The 19293-nt window shown below is 38.9% G+C and overlaps 1 protein-coding gene across 5 annotated transcripts in view; it reads left to right on the forward strand.

Moving 5' to 3' along the window:
- ELF1 (E74 like ETS transcription factor 1) overlaps nt 1-19293 on the forward strand; it is a 76445-nt gene that overhangs the window by 49432 nt on the left and 7720 nt on the right. For all 5 annotated transcript variants that reach the window (XM_088139492.1, XM_088139493.1, XM_007441023.4 and 2 more), the window contains exons 4-8: nt 2978-3085; nt 4148-4303; nt 7295-7378; nt 8791-8983; nt 10678-11151. In XM_088139492.1, coding sequence (XP_087995618.1) covers nt 2978-3085; nt 4148-4303; nt 7295-7378; nt 8791-8983; nt 10678-11151 — 1015 coding nt within the window. The remainder of the gene's footprint in view (nt 1-2977; nt 3086-4147; nt 4304-7294; nt 7379-8790; nt 8984-10677; nt 11152-19293) is intronic.

A 19293-nucleotide genomic window follows, 5' to 3' on the forward strand; every position in this document is an offset into this window, starting at 1 on the left:
CTGCTGTATTATAGTATGGTACAGTAACAGAATCTTGGAAGCTTGTCCAAGTTTCTCTCTGTTCCATCTTTACTAACAAAAAGTAAGGCAGGATTATTCTGAGTTTCTTTCTTGTGTTTGCTTCAGTGTCTGGACTGTATAATCTTTTCTGTAAGTCCCTCCTTAATGATTCTTTCATACCTTCCCCAGGGTTATCTCTAAATTCCTTTACAATAATTGTAATTTGTCAGTTCAAACATCAGACCAAAGTGCTACGTTCAAACATATTTCAAACTGTGTCTTCTGATTAAAAGAATACAGTTTGTCCACTGAGATAGACAATACACTTCTGAACTGTTGCTTGGTGCTGCTATAAGGATTAGGGAGTAGTTGTTTTATAATCTGATATCACTGATACTAAAATGTAGTGGTCCTCCCCTTATCTTCAAAATATCAGAAACCGGTTGCTCACAATACAGCATACCCAAATTACATGTGTATAGTATGTGGAACTGCTGCGGCTTCCAGTATGCAGTTCAAGGTGCTGGTTACACTTTTAAAGTTCTTCATGGCACAAGAACAGATTGCTTGCAGGACTGCTGTCTTCAAGGGTTTCTTCCCAGCCCACCAGATCCAACAGGGTGGGCATGCTCCAGATCCCCTCTATTAAAAAGTGTCATCTTGTGGGACTGAGGAGGCATGCCTTCTCTGTTGGGGTGCCTGCTGTGATGGCATGTGGGAATGACATTGGGAGACAGGAGGAAGATCCGCAGAGTAGGCAACAGTCAAATGAGAGGCAGTTGAGCCCACAGAAGGAATGGGGGCATGGGAAATGTCTCAGAAGGGACCCTCCCTAGTTTCTTGGACTGTAAAGGCGAGGGGGGAGAGATGTGATTTCAGACTTGCAAAATTCTGTTAATGTAGCCTTACAGTAAAGATAGAGCTAGTGCTCCTGGTGTGCTTCTTGTCTGGACTACCTCAAAGGGCTAACACCTGCCCTGTGGAAGAGCTTCCTCCATGAGATTTTGAGGGTCAGAACCCCTTGGTCTTCCCAGACGTTAGGGCCAGGATGTCAGTACATGTGTGTCTGTTTGTGAATTGGTTATGCAGTTTCTCTGCTTTTTTCCCCTTTGTATTAGATCATGCTAACTTTGTTCTCTTTGAATCATTTTTGTAAATTGGTTGTTAACGGCCCATTGTTATATATTTAAGATGGTGGCCATATACATTTTCTAAATAACTAAACTTGGAGTTATTTTAATCTTATCAATATCTATTTATGATATTTGTATCTTAGTTTCCATATTTGCCTACCGCCCTTCAATTCCTTCTAAACAGGACTTTTTTATTTTTCTGACTGGCTGATCAGTGGGAAAAACAGACAAGAAGATTTATTTATAGATGAAAATGAGTAAGTTGTTTATTGAAAATATATTTAGCATAGTCAGAAGATGAATTTACAAGGCCAGATGTTATCAGTCTGCTTTCCCTGTTGCTTCCTTTGAAAATTAGTGCCTTTTTTAGGAAACAGCTGTTATGTTATACTAGAGGTACCATATAGTTGTTGGACTAGGATCATCCACTGTGGTAGATCATTGGGTGACTTGAAACTCTGTTGGGATGTAGGGATCTGTGGCTGTGAGCCACCAACTTGCTCCATACTTGAGATATACATACAGATATAGATATAGATATACATACATATGTATATACATACATATCCATCACTAACTAGTGGCCATGCTGCCTTCCTTTCATAGATGTGGCAATAGCAGAAGGGTTAGTTCTGTGGTAGAGAACATTGTTTGCACATATACAGCCACTTCTAAAGGGTATCAGATCAGGACCACTCCCAAGACCACTGAAATACTTAGTGTGGTCAACTACATGATTGGCCACTCCTCGGAAGCAAAGGAGCACTTTGGTGTAATTTTGTGATCTGTCAGTTAGGGTTGGGTGTCTTACATTGCTGTGAGAACAAAAGATTGCTTTTAAAAATGTTTTGAAGCAAAGTCAGAAAAAAAGATATTTTTGTTTAGTATAGTTAGTAAGCTACTCATGACTGGCAATGTTAGAGTCTTGTATTTTCGGCAAGAAGTACATTACTGGCTAGATTGTATTAAGCATCTGACATATACTTTCTACAAGCTATCTGTGCTTACACGTAGGAACTGTCGTTGCCCGCTGTGCCTGAGAGCTTACTTTGCTTGCTTTGAAAAAAGAAGCTCCATAAATCCCCACAGCTGTTCATGCTTTGCTTTTTTAAGTATGAAATTGAAGGTTGAGTCTCTTGATTTTCATGAGCCAAGATCCAGAGAAATGGTCTTTGAGTCCTCAGGGGTTTTACATGTATTCTTCTGGAATATATTGCATTGCAACCTACTTTAAAATCCACTCAAACTCAAGTTTATGAAATGATTTGGGTATTATCTGTTCAAAGGACAAAGGTGGATAACTCCAGGAGGCAATACAGATTCATTATGCGAGACCTGGCACTTTTTGGATTATAGCCTCTGCTCCTGTTACTTCAGAATTCCAATGATTTCAATGTTTTATCTTTGCTATAATATTTATTTATTTTTCTCAACTGCTCCTTACTTTTACTTTGTTTTTCCCAGACCCAGCTATCATGCTGACTTAAGGCCCTTACTTTTGCAGTCAGGAAGACTAGATATCATTTAAGTGGGTCTACCAGATAATTGGCTGAAATCTGCAGTACCGGACTCTTCAGACTTTGAGGAGCTAGTGGCCAATAAAGTTAATCAATCAAGTCATGGAATAGAGTTATTTAAGCATCAGGACTGAGTTAAATGGAAACAGGTATTAATAATCTGAACAAGTACCTGAAACTATCTAATTGAGCTAGAGACTAGCAGTCATGAATGTTCTCTTTCTTTGCCCTAGGATCCCTTATGTGGAATGGAGGCAAAGAGAAACGATGTTTTCATTTACCTCTCTTTTATCTGTCTCTCCCTACTTGCCACTCCCTGCCTTTTAGTTGAAGCATCCTGCCATAATGGAGACGAAACAATGCAAACCATTGAAGCTGCTGAAGCTCTCCTCAATATGGATTCCCCTGGCCCAATGTTGGATGAAAAAAGATCAAGTGAGTCTGAGAGGAATAGCACCTCAGCCAGAAAAATAAGAAATTCTGTGTGGTTGTACACAGCTCTGTTGAACAAAGATATTGCAAAAAAGGGAGCTTTAGTTTTTGAGTGAGTTCTCTGGGTAGGTTTGGCATTGCATTGTGGTAAAAGCTGGGGAAGAAAATGAGGCTAATCTTACGAGAAAATTAATTAATCTTTCATTCATTTCTTGGTAATTTTTCAATTTTCCAAGTATATTTGTTTCCATAGTGGTGTCTGGGGAAGAAAGAACAAGAGCAAGCTAATGTTTTTTTAACCTGTATTAATTAAAAATTTTTTAGCATGAATTCCCATTTAAATTAATGAAATGTGAAAACGTTTAGTGTTGACTGGAGCATGCTCAAATATTTAACTTTCATAAAATGTTCTTTTTTCCCCTTGCATTCACATTGCAATTAATGTCCAAATTATTACTGATTCATTTATCTTTATTTGGTTCCAAACCCTACATACTCACACGCATCAGTCATTTCAGTAATGATGGATTGAGGGAATTATAAGACTTCAAGTTGAGCCATTTCTTCTATTTGTATGCCATCCTATCCTATCCCAGAGTGTCACGCGGATTTATTTATTTATTTATTTATTTATTTTGCCTTTTACAGTTAAGTAGCAATGAATCAAGAATAAAATAAGTTACCCAAAGTTAATTCTAAAATAACACTAGCAAATCAGTATTGTGTGTAGGACTGTGATTGGGAAGATCTAAATTCAATTTCCCCCCCTCCATCTATGAAGTTTCCCTTAGCAGTTTTGGTCTAATCACTGCCCCTTAGCCCATCCTTTCTCAGAGAATTATTATTTCTTGGGATAAAACGATCCTTTGAGCTCCCAAAGGAAAGCTGGGATATACATTACATAAATAAATGTAATACATTTTAATTTTTATTAGTTAGTTAAAATGATTTACATTCAGTGCTCTGTTTGGAAGATTTTGCCCATAAAAAGTCATGTAACAATAGTTAGAACTTCTAGTAGAATCTTGACAAACGTTTAGTTACTGTTCTGTTGTTTTTGGGAAGTACATGTGTTTGAAGCGGAGGATGAAGTTGAAGGTGCTCCTATTACTCATGTATCAGTCACATTGGATGGCATCCCAGAGGTGGTAGAGGTTCATCAGATCCAAGATGCCTTTTCTGAATCACCTAGTACACCTGAGCAACCAAAGAAGAGAAGAGGTAAAGAAGTGGAAAGGGGTTGTTGAAGAGCTGCCTACGGTTATTGTTCTTTACGTGCAAAGGTTAAGAACATCTAATGCTCAGGGATAGAGAATCTAAACCAAATAGTGGGCCATCTGGGTAGGAAAATGAATGCTTAGTTCAGTTAAATTCCTTTAGGTTACAATTGCGAAACATTTTGGAAGATACATTTGGGTGTAGACACCATTAATTGAACTGTACAATGCAGACTTCAAGTACCATATTTTTCTATCAATAAGACGCCCCCATGTACAAGACGACCCCCACTTTTTCAACCCAAAATTAAGAAATCAATATTTTAAAGATAGTGCAGAACACATTTTTATTTAGTAATTAGGTAACATTTACCTGATACACTTGGTGGGAGGAGGTCCAAACCGTCTCTCTGCAGCTCTATTTCCATGCTCTTGCATAACTGATTACATTCAATCATGAGTGAAACTGCCGATAGCTTGTCTCTGCAAACAGACTTCCTCCAGTTGGTTTGTTCAGCATCAGCTGACGTCAGTTACATAAGGCTCGTGATTGGAGGAAGTCTGTTTGCAGAGACAGTATGGGCAGTTTGATTCGTGATTGGAGGCTTGTGATTGGAGGAAGCCTGTTTGCAGAGTCAAGCTATTTCACTAGTGATTGGAGGCTAGCAATAGGAGGAAGCCTGTTTGCAGAGACAAAATATGGGCAGTTTTGCAACTGCGCGGTTTTCTCCTCAGCTTAATTCCTTGCATAAGACGCCCTTCAATTTTTAGCGTAAGGATTTTAGAAAAAAGTATCGTCTTATAGTCGGAAAAATACAGTATGTCTATCCTTGCTGGTGGTTTTGTTTCAGATAGAAGCTGCAAATCTGCAGCTTGTCAAATCCAATTCAACCCCCCAGTCATTAACATGTATTTGTACATGTGGAGAACACTTAAAAGTCCCTACTTGAGATCTGTGTTGGTGGCAAAAGACCGTAGAAGTCTTCTATGTGGATCATTCATTAAAAGCAAGGGCCTTACCAGGGTTGAACATTCTTGGTAAGCATTTATGCTGGTGTGAAAATTGTGTGCTTAAGTCAACCTACAGAGTGCAAGGCTTTTTAATACCATGTGTTAAGTTCCATCACAGCAAACTATTATTTAGAGTAACAGTTCTGTTTGACCAGAAAAATCCTAAAGTAACATTAGCAATAGTAATGATTAGCTATATACAGTACTGTGCAAAAGTTTTAGGCAGGTGTGAAAAAATGCTGTAAAGTAAGAATGCTTTCAAAAATATATATTGTAATTGTTTATCAATTTACAAAATGCAAGTGAGCAAACAGAAGAAAAACCCAAATCAAATCAATATTTGGTGTGACCACCCTTTGCTTTCAAAACAGCATCAATTCTTCTAGGTACACTTGAACACAGTTTTTGAAGGAACTCGGCAGGTAGGTTGTTCCAAACATCTTGGAGAACTAACCACAGATCTCCTGTGGATGTAGGCTGCCTCAAATCCTTCTGTCTCTTCATGTAAGCCCAGACAAACTCAATGATGTTGAGATCAGGGCTCTGTGGGGGCCAAACCTGGAATCACTTCCAGGACTCCTTGTTCTTCTTTATGCTGAAGATAGTTCTTAATAACATTGGCTGTATGTTTGGGGTCATTGTCCTGCTGCAGAATAAATTTGGGGCCAATCGCATGCCTCCCTGATGGTATGGCATGATGTATAAGTATCTGCCTGTATTTCTCAGCATTGAGGACACCATTGATCCTGACCAAATCTCCAACTCCATTTGTAGAAATGCAGCCCCAAACTTGTAAGGAACCTCCACCATGCTTCACTGTTGCCTGCAGACACTCATTCTTGTATTGCTCTCCAGCCCTTTGGTGAACAAACAGCCTCCTGCTACAGCCAGATATTTCACATTTTGACTCATCAGTCCAGAGCACCTGCTGCCATTTTTCTGCACCCCAGTTCCTATGTTTTCGTGCATAGTTGAGTTGCTTAGCCTTGTTTCCACGTCGGAGGTATGGCTTTTTGGCCGCAGTTCTTCTGTGAAGACCACTTCTGGCCAGACTTCTCCGGACAGTAGATGGGTGTACCTGGGTCCCATTGGTTCCCGCCAGTTCCATGCTGATGGCACTGCTGGACATCTTCTGATGTCGAAGGGAAGTAAGCATGATGTGTCTTTCATCTGCTGCATTAAATTTTCTTGGCCGACCACTGCATCTACAGTCCTCAGTGTTGCCCGTTTCTTTGTGCTTCTTCAAAAGAGCTTGAACAGCACATTCTGAAACCCCAGTCTGCTTTGAAATTTTTGCCCGGGAGAGACCTTGCAGATGCAGTAGAACTCTCTTGTGTCTTGTTGCTGTGCTCAGTCTTGCCATGGTGTATGACCTGTGACATGAAACTGTCTTCCACAATCTCACCTTAGTAGCAGAGTTTGGCTGTTCCTCACCCAGTTTTAAGCCTCCTACACAGCTATTTCTGTTTCAGTTAATGACTGTGTTTCAACCTACATATGAAATTGATGATCATTAGCACCTGCTTGGTATAACTGGTTAATCATACACCTGACTCTAATCCTACAAGACTTTGTGCAAGTGTACAATGTGTGCAAGTGTAAGAATTGATGCTGGTTTGAAGCCAAATGGTAGTCACACCAAATATTGATTTGATTTGGGTTTTTCTTCTTTTGCATTTTGCAAATTGATAAACAATTCCAATATATATTTTTGAAAGCATTCTTACTTTACAGCATTTTTTCATGCCTGCCTAAAACTTTTGCACAGTACTGTATATATGTTGTGATTTTTTAAAGAGTTTTTTATAACTGTTTTGCTGTGAAACTGTAGAGCTGAAATAGCGTATGGTGCTTAAATCCTTAAAACACTCCTGGCAATTTGGTTACTTAAAATTTGGCCAGGGTAGAAAGAATGACTTGATTGGCCAGTGTTTTTTTTCTAGTTCCTGTTAAGAAATTTTCTGTAACTGCTGCTTTCTTTCAGGGAAGAAACCCAAAGTTCCCCGCCCAGAATCACCTAGTCTGACTCCAAATATATCCGTGAAAAAGAAAAACAAAGATGGGAAGGGTAAGCGCAAACAGTGTGAGCTGTGAGTTGAGGAAAATAACTGAATCTATTAAATTCTGAGTAAAGTAGGAGTGAAGCACTCATGTGAAGATAAACAGCTTGTTCTTATTTAATATTCACTCTGATGATAGGGGCTGGAAATAAATTCTGTAGCTTTCTGACCTTTCATATGAAGTGAACTAGAGCAATCACAATAAACAAGTTGGAAGATTATCTCTCTTTTATTCCTTGGCAACTGCTATTCTATTCTCTCCCTCTCTTCTCCTCTTCCTGCCATTTTAAGGGAGAAATATTTTTTCCAATGCACCATTGTCAATGGACTCTGGTAATGCTGGTAAAGTACTACTCGTCTGAATATAGCACTTCAATGATATGAAATTTACCAAAAATGAATATATTCTTTAGTATGTCGACACACAGCCTGCTTTTCCCCTGACATTCTTTCCACACTTCTAGCTGCCGCCTCAGCTGTTGCCATGTTCAGGAAGCAAGTTAACTTACCATCTAGAGGGTGGAGAGTATTTTTATTAGAAAAGAAAAATGGGCTTAAGAAATACATTGGCTTTGCTCAGGACGTGCTCACTCTCTGCTTTGATCTCATCCACTTTCTCTTGCTATTTCACAAATCTCACATGCGGCCTTCAGACCGCTTCTGCCTCTGCACAAAGTCTGACCTGCTTTTTTAAAATCATTCAACATGAGTCTTCACTTACTGCTACCGTAGGAAGAATGCCATCAGAAGTATATGGCTCTCATGTGGAGATGATAACAGCAACAACAACAAGAATAACAATATATTAAACTTGTATGCTGCCCAACTCCCAATGACTTTGGGTAGCTCACAACAGTCAAAGAAAGAAATTACAATAAAATCAAAGATAAAAGATAGCAAGCGTGACAGACCCGTTGGAATGAAGTGAGGGGTCTCACTGTCCCTCGCCAAAGGCCTGGGTGGAGAGCCAGGTCTTTAGTGCTCTTCTGAACAACTGCAGAGTGGGGGCCATCCATCCAGATCTCGGGGGGAACCTCATTCCAGAAGGGTGGCACTGTTACAGGGAAGGTGCGCTTCTGAGGCCCCAATAGATACCTATTGTTTAATCAAAGGAACCGGGCAGATACTATGGGAGGCAGACGGTCCCTCAGTTAGGTATAGGTAACAACCAGCACCTTGAATCACATCTGGAAGTAAACTGACAACCAGTGCAGCTCGCGAAGCAGAGGTGTTACATGGGCAAGCCCATCCCTGCTTGCACCACTGCATTATTGGGTAGATATTATTTGGCTAGACTGCATAGAATCAGGAGCCTGCAAATATTACACCCATTGTGCTCCTAGTTAGAGCCCCCCCCCAATCAATAAGGTAAGGAATCAACTTTAATAAAGGGCTTTGTCTTTTCATGTATTTGTTTCAGGAAACACAATTTATCTCTGGGAATTCTTACTGGCACTGCTTCAGGACAAAGCTACTTGTCCTAAATACATTAAATGGACTCAAAGAGAAAAGGGCATTTTTAAATTAGTAGATTCCAAGGCTGTGTCAAGGTTATGGGGAAAGCACAAAAATAAACCGGATATGAACTATGAAACAATGGGCAGAGCTCTCAGGTAGGTGAATTTTGGAAAATGCCACCTTTCTTTCCGCTCTTAATGCCTTGCCTTTGGTTGAAAGTCTTTTAAATCAAGTCATGATCTCTATCTACCAACAGTGTTACATGTTTAACAAGTGTTAAAGTAAATAAGCATTATTTAACAGTATTGCTACAAGGTATTTGTAACTCTTTGTCCCAGTTGTGTACAAGTACTGCTACAAATGTAAACTGGAAAATTTTGGAAAGGAAAACGTTTATCCAGTATATGTAGTGCTTTTTTTTAAACCCAGTATCCTCACCACTTATAAAAAAACTTTTTATTTTCCAAGGATTCTATTGTGTTTATCTATTATTTATTTATTTGTCGATCTACTTTGCATGCTGCCTGACTCCCAACAACTCTAAGCAGCTATTTATAACAATTTTAATTGCTTTCTTCAAATATTTTCTAAGGTTGATCAGTGTGATAGGGACTGATGCAGGTTTTGTGTAAATCACACTAGGAATGTTGCTATGGAAGGGTTTTAAAAATAAATTTATCAATTCAGTAAATTAGATTTCTCTTTTAAATTTCAAAGTTTCAGGTAAGTATTGCTTAAATTGCATTTCACACACATGATACATAGCCATCTGTTGGTAAGTGTTTTAAAAAGCGGCATTTACTACTACACTCTTCCATTTTACTCAGTTTAAAAAATTTATGTTAATAGTTTCATTTCACTTTGCATTTTAAAACTTTATCTTACTCCTAATTCTTCATATCATATGTATGGTACTTATTATATTATACCATACCAGATCATCTTGTATTCTGGCGTGAGCAGCTTGTGGATGTATGTAGCCCCTGAACAACTTCTTTTATGTCCCTTGGAATCAGGTGATGTGGTTTTCCGTTGATCCTTGACTGAAAATGAAAGGACAGAGGTGTGTCAAACCTCCAACAGGCTTAACAGGCCTATTAAGATCTAGAATAATTCCAATCCACTTGGAAACCCCATACCTCCAATAATATTGTATCACCCCGCAGTACAAAAAAGCTTAAGAAGAACAACCTAGCAGAGAACTGGCCATGATGTAAAATTTTCCACTCTTAATATGGTTACCAAATTCTATACCTTATTTTCATGACTTTTGGCCCAAAGCTGAAGGTTGGTTCACAGAAGGACTTGATAAAGCCACCTTAGTTCTGTTTTTTGAACAGCATTTCACATCATTAGTTGTAAATGGAAAGCCATGCAGTCCTACGTCCCTCCATTCCTACAAAGCTCTTCTATCCAGTGAATGTTTCCATAAATGGATGGGAGATGTAGTGTTTGCTGATTCTGCCTTTCGTCTGCCTTTATATCTCTTCCCCACAAATCAATTCCAGAAGGGCCGAGGGTAACAGAGAATTTACCATTCTTCTCATTCTGTTCATAGAAGCTTTGATTGAAGAACCTCCTCTTGAGTTGAAGGAAGGAGTTTAATACAATCCAGTATAATTGACTGTGCAGAGGTGTTTCAGAATATGCAGATGAATTTATTAGGTGGAGCTACTTAAAAGTTTTCACTGCTCAATAATGGTAGAAATAGCTGTAAGTTCTGTAAATTCTGAAAAAAACATGTTAGGTGATAACTTTTTATTAGTGTTAAATTGGCCATTAGGCAGATTTGCTTTGCCTTTATGTCATCCTTTGTATAACCTTTGGTGTATTTTCCTTCTTTGAACAGATATTATTACCAAAGAGGTATTCTAGCCAAAGTAGAGGGGCAACGTTTGGTGTATCAGTTCAAGGAAATGCCAAAAGATCTCATCTATATAGATGATGATGATCCAAATTCAAGTATAGACTCTCCTGATTCATCTTTACTCTCAACCCCCGTGGCCAACAGAAATCAAGCAGGCAAATCCAAAGCATCTTCAAATACAGGGTCAAAAGGAAGTGGATCTACTGCTATTTTAAAGATACCAGTCAATGCCAAGTCTTCCAAACTTAAGCAGCCCCTGGAAACTGTTCAACAGCCCCTGCCTCCTATGACATCTGAAGTACTGAGGACAATGCAGTCTACTCAGCCAGTGCATCCAACTCAGCTTTATCGGACAGTCCATTTAATGCAATCAGTGCAACCCATCCAGGAAGGACACACGGCTGTAACAAACAATTTGCTGGATGAAACACTGAATCCTTCTGTTCAAAACATAAGGTAAGAAGATCGAAGCAAATCTTAAGCATCAGGGAACAGTTAGCACTGCTGTCTGCACCTTGAACATTCCTTGCCTGGGCTGAAAAGCCTTTGAAGGTTAAAATGGGGAACACATACCAAAAAGGGTATCTTGCTACATCTTGGAGTTCATCATGGATAGTTAGGTGAAAATAATTATTTCAGTTCAAGTATTTCATCTTGAATCCAATGTGAGGACATCTCATCTTTGTGTTGGATGTATGTGTATCCTTAAGTGTGAGAAAGAATTGATTTTTGCATTTTGAAAACTTATTTGTGTGCTAAGAACACACACCACATATTTCCTTCCATTGATTTTATGCTTGTGGGATGATAAATAGGTTAATAGGTTTTATGTTTGTGTATGTTGGAAAGAAGTTGAGTTGAAGTAATTTACCCAGTTTCCAAATACATATGCCATTTGCTTTAAACCTTGATCAATGAACTGATTATATGTAGCTTAGGTTTGTACATGTGCTGAATCACAAACCAACATGGGGCCCTGAATTGCAGAGTGACATGTTCTTGAAAGTGATTCTGTGCTTGCAGTTCTGGGCAAACAGTAAGATCTACAGATTTATTGAACCCTTCAGAAGCCATACATTAGTATAACTTGTGTTCTTCTTGGAAGGAACACAAATTGTGCAAGTCTGAAATTTCCTAGGTGATTTATACATTACAGTACATGGAATTTGTTGTCTTGGATCTCTTGCTATTCACTTTCACTCATTCACTCTGAATTGCATTTTGCAAGCTCTGAAAGAGCAGTGTCATTTCCTTTGTCATTTATAAAAAAATTGCTGTGCATTTCTGAGTATTTAGGTCTTCATTTAAAAAATGTTCCTCACTGATAATCTCCATGGATCTTTTTTTTTTTTTTTTTACCTTTTCCTAAGAGAGCTGATGGCTTCATTAATAAAGCAAGAGTTTCTGATTTAAGATATATTTCAGGAATCATGTAGTTTTCTGGTTTGGTAGGCATATTTGGAATCTGAAAGCATATTACAGGTGCTTTACAAAATAACTGCTGTTGTGGGGGAGAGATCACAAGACCCCCAGAAAACAGAGGGTGATGTATTGTTTTTCACCTTCCCACATTCCTTCTTATTTTTATTTTTACATAAAAAGAATAGGATCACGTGAGGCATGAAGTCTGGCAGATGTCTGTGGGAGGTGTCACTGGGTGTATGGGTGCCTGGAGTAGCCATGTTAAGACATGGTTTTGTTGGTTTTCTCTTATCCCATCTGAATACATTGGGACACAGTGAAATGCTTTTTATTTTTATCAGGCTGATCAATTTCCAATAATCTTTATGACTCAGTGCTTGATAAATGCAGTTTATTACAGGATTCCAGTTGTAATGTATTATCTTTACAGTGACTAGGAAATGTTAGTTTGTTACACCAGATTCCCGGTGGCTTACCTGCTTGTATAAATTACCACTGGTTGTGGCAGTCGACAGGTTCTGAATATGCATAAAGGCATAAGCTGGCCCTTAGAAAAGCCCAATAAAATCGATTTATACGGAACTTTGTCAAGAATTATAATTAGGGAATGAAATACCCCAGGTATTAGAATGTAATAATAGTCATGTATTTGAACTTGCAATTAACTAGCCTGAAAAAAGGCCTTAAATCAGGATACTGGAGTATTTCCTCTGTGTGAAAAAATATGATGTTTGGGGTCTTTTAGTTTTTTTTTTTTTTAAGCAAGTGTGGAAGGTATGATGCAGGAGCATAAATTTATACATGTCATAGAGCAGGGAGTAATTCTAGAGCTGAATCCAACAGTCAATGAAACCAGAGTTTTTTTCTAGCACCTGTTTTTCTATTCTTTCTCTTTCTGGCTCTCTCCATTCTCCCTTCTCTCACAGGATGTTGATGACAGGGACAAATTGCTTATACCAAATGCCTGAATTTGACTGCAAAGAGATTTTTAAATTTGGCAAGGAGCATATGTAGCTCTAAAATCACAGGGAATATCCTGGAGGTTCTCTTTCTCAGTCCGAATCCTAGAACTCAAGGTCACCAGAGGGCAATAGGTAAAAGGGGATAGATACATCAAATTGGGGGTTTAGCTACCTGAAGATACATTGGTGTAAAAAGGAATTTGACAGCCGCTTGGAGAACACGATTATTAACTATTTCCAGAATGAGAGCCCCTGTGCTTTTCAGTGTTAGATGCTAATGATAACAGTGGAAAAGAACGGTTATGTTCATGGGCATTTAGTTGGCTGGTTCCAGAAGCAGAATGAGAAATGTTAGAAAAAAGAGGCCTTTGGTTTCGTTATGAATGGTGGCTCTTGTGTTGTGTTGCTTATTTTCAAATGGTAGTAATTATTGATAGGAAGCTCCAATATTGATGTTTGCTTGAACTGCTGGTTCCAATCACTGACTTTTCCTAATCTTTTCCTTTATTTCACAACTTCTGGGTAGTCATATTCCTACAAAGCTTGCAGTTTAAGAAGAGGGTTGGATTTACAGGGAAGGCAAATGACTGTTCAACCATGTTGCTTTATTAAAAAAAGAAAAAAATAACAACCAGCAGAACTAACTGGTTTGTGCATTAGCTTCCTTAAGAATGATCTTCCCTTCATACAGCCCTGATGTTGCCAAAAAAAGACATGTGCGATGACAATTTTTGTTGATGCTAATATATTATAGTTGCAGGATTTGAACACAAGTTATATCTGAATCAAGAAAAAGAGGGCACAGAAAGTACATCCGCATCCAAATTAGCAGCAAAGCTCTCAGGACTACATTTTTGTTATTACAATTCTTATCCACACTTACTTGAGTGCAGTATGCTAGAGCCAAGGGACTTGTTGAAGGCTGTTAAGGAAGCGCTAGCTAAACACACCTTTGACTATAGAAATCTAAATAGGTAGGAGGCATTACTTATAATAAAGCTCATCCAGGTTCCGTCTCTGCTATCTCCCATTCAGAGCTTCTTGGGTAGTAAGGTTGACTCCATGGAAGTCAACTAAGCAATAATGGTTAGGTGTGGGATGAAATTATAGATGGCTGCATTAGTAGAATGCAAGCAAAGGGTTAACTGGTTACTTTCTTACAAGGAAGGTAGGAAGAAAGCTAAGATGTGAGAAGCGACAGGAATATTCAAAGGAGATAATAAGCTTATCTATATGTGCAGATGCACGTGCATGCACACGCGCACACACACACACACACACACACTGGTAAAGTTTGTCCCGTAGTAAAATGGTATGTCCGGTAGCATGCCTAATACCGCTAAACAGAAATACTGTCTTCCCATTTTGTAATAAATTCACACAATGTTGTTGTTGAGAAAAATTTGTTTCTAAATAGCAGGTCTTCTGAGTAAGTGATAGACTACAGTAATCTTCCACTTCAATGCCTAAGATATGACATTACCAGGAAAACATCTTATTTATTTATTTTATTTTATTTTTATTTATGAGTTTGATTTGTATACCCGCCCATCTCACATTTGTGACTCTGAGTGGCTTATAAGAGAGAAGATAGCATCAGTGAAGGAACGTAAAGATTTTTTGAGGGAGTGGTAGCAAGATTTTAAATTATATTTATCTCCGAAATAAATCTAGAAGGAATTATGCCACTTCTGATCCAATGAGCCTGTTAAGTACATGACAGAAATGTATGGCAATTTCATTTGTTCATCTATAAATCAAGTTTAACTTCCAAGCTACATTGCCTGTAGGGTAGCTACAAATTCTAAATTATTTCAAATATATGAGGCTCACTGATTCCCACATGTGAAGATGTACCTCTGATTACCTGTTAATTTTCCTAGCTTTTGTTTTACAATATGTCAGTGGAATCACTAAAGAAATTAAGAGATTCTTTGGCTGGATTAGCCAAAACATAAATCTTTTCAGTTGTGGCATCCAACTCCTGATATCCTCTTCTTTTGAGATGAAGAACAGGCTGCTGCTTTGCATATAACCAAATTATTAGTTTATATTTGGTTGTTTTTATGTCAGTTTTTCTGTGGAATGCCATTGTGCTACTTTCCCTGATAGCTGTATTTAATTCAGGTCTTCTTGTTTTGTTTTTCTTTTGTTAATCACTATTTATTATTATATGTATATTACCTGTATTATTCACTTTCCTAAAGAGAGGCTTTACACATATTTGAAAAAGAGAATAGCATGTGACATTGAGGAATGCAGTTGAGTAGTAGCTACTTGGACCCTATATAATCAGCTCAAAAATTCATGTTCCAATTTACTGCCTTGGCTTTTCAAAAACATGGCATGATTTAGAAGCGATGTGGCCTAAAACCTGTGAGTTTATGCAGTTTATTTCTATTTGAGTTGCAGGACATTTAATTATGTTTTGCAAAACAGAGTGGATGGTGCTTTTCTAGTATACCCGGTGCGTAATTTGGGGGTTCTCCTGGACTCATGACTCCTGCTCGAAGAGCAGGTGGCAGTCGTGGCCAGGAGGGCCTTTGCACGACTTCGTGTCGTGCGGCAGTTACGCCCCTTCCTGGATTGGGGGGACCTCCGCACGGTCACTCATGCCCTGGTCACCTCTGGGTTGGACTACTGTAATGCGCTCTACATGGGGCTACCCTTGAAGAGTATCCGGAAGCTACAGCTGGTGCAGAATGCGGCGGCGCGGACAGTTCTTAATGCCCCTAGGAGGGCACATATAACACCGCTGTTGCGCGAGCTGGATTGGTTACCAGTTTGTTTCCGGGTCCAATTCAAGGTGTTGGTCATCACCTTTAAAGCCCTTCATGGCACGGGACCAGGTTATCTGAGGAACCGCCTCGCCCTGGTCACTTCAGCCCATCCCACTCGGTCCAGCAGAAGGGGCAGGTTGCAGACCCCACCGGTCAGGGAATTTTGATTGGTGGGGTCTAGGCAGAGCCTTTTCTGCTGTAGCGCCCGCCCTATGGAACATCCTGCCTCCTGAGGTCCGGTGTGCCCCCTCCCTCATGGCCTTCAGGAAAGGTATTAAATCCTGGCTTTGCCAGAAGGCCTGGGGGCCAGAAGTGGGCCCGCACCTGTGGAGATGGCTGGTGGGATGATGGGTTGCCCCCCTCCCCAGCATCTTACAGATTTTTATAGGGCCAAAATTAGAGGAGGTTTTTAAGGGTATTTTTAATATGTTTTTAAATTATTTATAGTTTTTAGCCATCTTGGAGAGAATTGTATTTCTTCTTTTTTATTGTGAGCCGCCCAGAGTCACCCGTGGGGGAGATGGGTGGCATACAAGCCAAATAAATAAATAAATAAATAAATAAATAAATAAATAAATAAATAAATATCTTGAACCTGCTTTTTTATTTAGAAGATTTAAGAAATCTTCAGAGGCTTTCCCCAAAAAATTAGGAATAGCAAACGTTGTTGTTGTTGTTCAGTCGTTAAGTCGTGTCCGACTCTTCGTGACCCCATGAACCATATTGCGCCAGGCCTTCCGGTCCTTAGCAAACATTAACATTCATGAAACACGGAAGAAAAAAAAAATTAGCTTTAAGACATGGGTACCGATGTCTGTTCTGGGAAATATTTTTCAGAACTATACTTCATAATCAAAAATTAAACCTGGTCTCACCATTATAGTATATGTTTTTAAGTCCAGAAAGAGTGGCTTTCCTAAGTTGAAGCATTTTTCTGCAGAAAATCTGCCAACATTTTGTGTGGTTTTGGGCCTCTGCTGGCTACCATTTATTGATGTGTTCCATAAGTATTACATCTAAACGTGAGATCAAAGCTAAGTCTGTTAGGTGACCTCAGAGGTATTTGTATAAATAAACAAGGACCTGTCAGCTCTATGGACTTTGGCAAATTGTTATTCTAAAGATACTTGCTGGAAGTGGCTGAAAATTTTGTATAAATTAGGAAACATATTGGCTAATCTGAACTATTTTGGATCTCCAAGTTGTGCTTTTGCATAATAGTATTAAATAATAAGTAATAAATAATATTTTTCTTTAAAAATGAGCATGTCTACATATATTATTGAGTTTCAATGCTCAGATTTTTATGCCTAAATCAAGTTTCCAAGAAATAAAATGGTTCCATAGTTGTTGTTGTTTTTTAAATTGTATTTCATCTTAAGAATGGAGCAGTATTTAAGGCTTGGGTTAAGTAGAAGACTGTTGTTGCAAAAATGCAGTTTGTCGGATTTGATAGATATTTACATTTGGACAATTTTGGCAGAAAGAGATTTACAGAAGCACGTCTATTCTTCTCTTAGCCTGAACTGTAGTTGTCTACCTTATTAAGAGCAAAGAGCAAGAGAACTAAAGAATAAATGTTTAATTTGTGGTTATTCAAAGGGTAGGCAATGCATAGTTGAGCGCTGTTCTCCAGTGATTCTGAATTATTACAGTAATCTAATCCAAATGTTTATTTTTTGCATATAGTATTATTTCTCATGCTCTTTAGGGCAAGGGCATGGAATCTGCAGTCCTTATCCTAATTCTAGGCAGTCTACAATGATGGATGAGACAGAGAGGAAAGCCTTCTATGTGCTCTCCAATCACACTTTGCCTATTTTGGCTGTAGTTCCAGCTGCTGTCATCCTGCCTTATTTACATATTCTCTTTTCAGTAGAAAACAAAAGTTTGCCATATTTGATTTAGGAAAATAATTAAAGAAGTTGAGAATGTAAGAGGAAAGTGAGAGAACCCATTGTGAGAGAAAGTTAGGATGTGGCTGGAACTCTATAGAAGAGAAGTCTTGAGTTTGTTTGGAAGTTCTGGCAGGGGAACGCAGGTATCATATACCCTTGATCGAAAATTGGTACACATCTTGAGCTAGAATTCAGTAGGATTGAGAGGAAGAATTATATTTGATTGTGTACATGTGCTCACAATAAAAATGTGGTTTTGGCCGATGAGATATATATAGAATAAGGTATGGATTGATCCTGAAATTCAGTGTGGGGTATAGAAGACTCTAAATATTGGGGAAATGAGATCTTTATCCAGCTATTGTTTGAAATTCTAAATTACCCAGAAATGTCTGGTTAATAGAGAAAAATGAAATGACAATGAGTCCCTTCTATTCTCAGCAATAAAAAACAGGAGTGTGAAGCTTACTTGGTAACGGAAACCAGGTTTTGAGCTCTGAAACTTCTGGTCCTCTCAGAAATTCTGCTAATTAAAGCCAGAAACATGGAGCAGTCTATGGCTGCAGAATGCAAATGGCGGACAGTGCCCCCATTTTGTTGAAGAAGTACTTTGCCTGGAGTGCTTCATCTCCATCGCTGGGTTAGCCTCAAAGTGCTTCAAGGCTCTCCAAAGCAGGAAGATTAGAACAAACATAAGGGATGAGAAAAAAAGGAAGGAGGGGAAGCATTGGGGGGAGTTGGAATAAACGCGATGGACATTTGAGTTGAGCTTGGCTGATTTCAAAGACACGCGTGTGGCATTTTCTTGGCAACAATAACGGCAGGGGTTTGCCACTATTTTCTTCTGGGATGGTCTTCTGCTTTCCTGTAACTTCCCCACCCAGCTGGCCTAATGCTGCTGAAGCTTTTGAGCCCAGACAAGATCAGCCAGGTGCTGAGTATTTACTGAGCAGATTGTATGGCTGCTGCCTATTTCAGAGGGCACGGATTAGGAGATCTGCCATATTCCAACATCTTGTGGAGACCGTTTGCAATTTGATGAATTCAAATGGAGGCAGTTAAGCATGCTATGAAATAAATACATATGAAAGTGTGTGTGCGTGTATTCTGTTTTGCACAAATTGGGCTGCTGTTGACTTTGAAATATTTGTGTGTGTGTTTTTTAAGCAAACCTGAACCACTCACACTTTGAACAGTAACGAGATCAACTGACATTTTTTTGGTAGGTCTTTGAAGAGCCATCAAAGACTTGTTCACCATGCCCATTGATTGGAGAAGCAAGTGGGAGTGATCAGTCACATTGTCCAAATGTAGCCTGAGTCCCCACCCTGTCCCCATGCCAAAAGTTACGAAGCACTTTTAGAGTCCAGAAGTAAATATTCTCCAGTTTGAGTTTAGTTTGACAGAGGAGATAATACTTATATAATACAGATTTAAAACACTTGATTTTTTCCCCCTTATAATGTCCTTTTGTGGGCACCAAATACATTAGGTATACCTTAGAGTTGTCCATTGTTTATAATGAATCCAATGTCT

This window comes from Python bivittatus, unplaced genomic scaffold (genome assembly GCF_059951505.1).
Source record: "Python bivittatus isolate LINGU-HERP-01145 unplaced genomic scaffold, Pbiv_v1 ctg000210_np1212, whole genome shotgun sequence".
NCBI lineage: Eukaryota > Metazoa > Chordata > Lepidosauria > Squamata > Pythonidae > Python > Python bivittatus.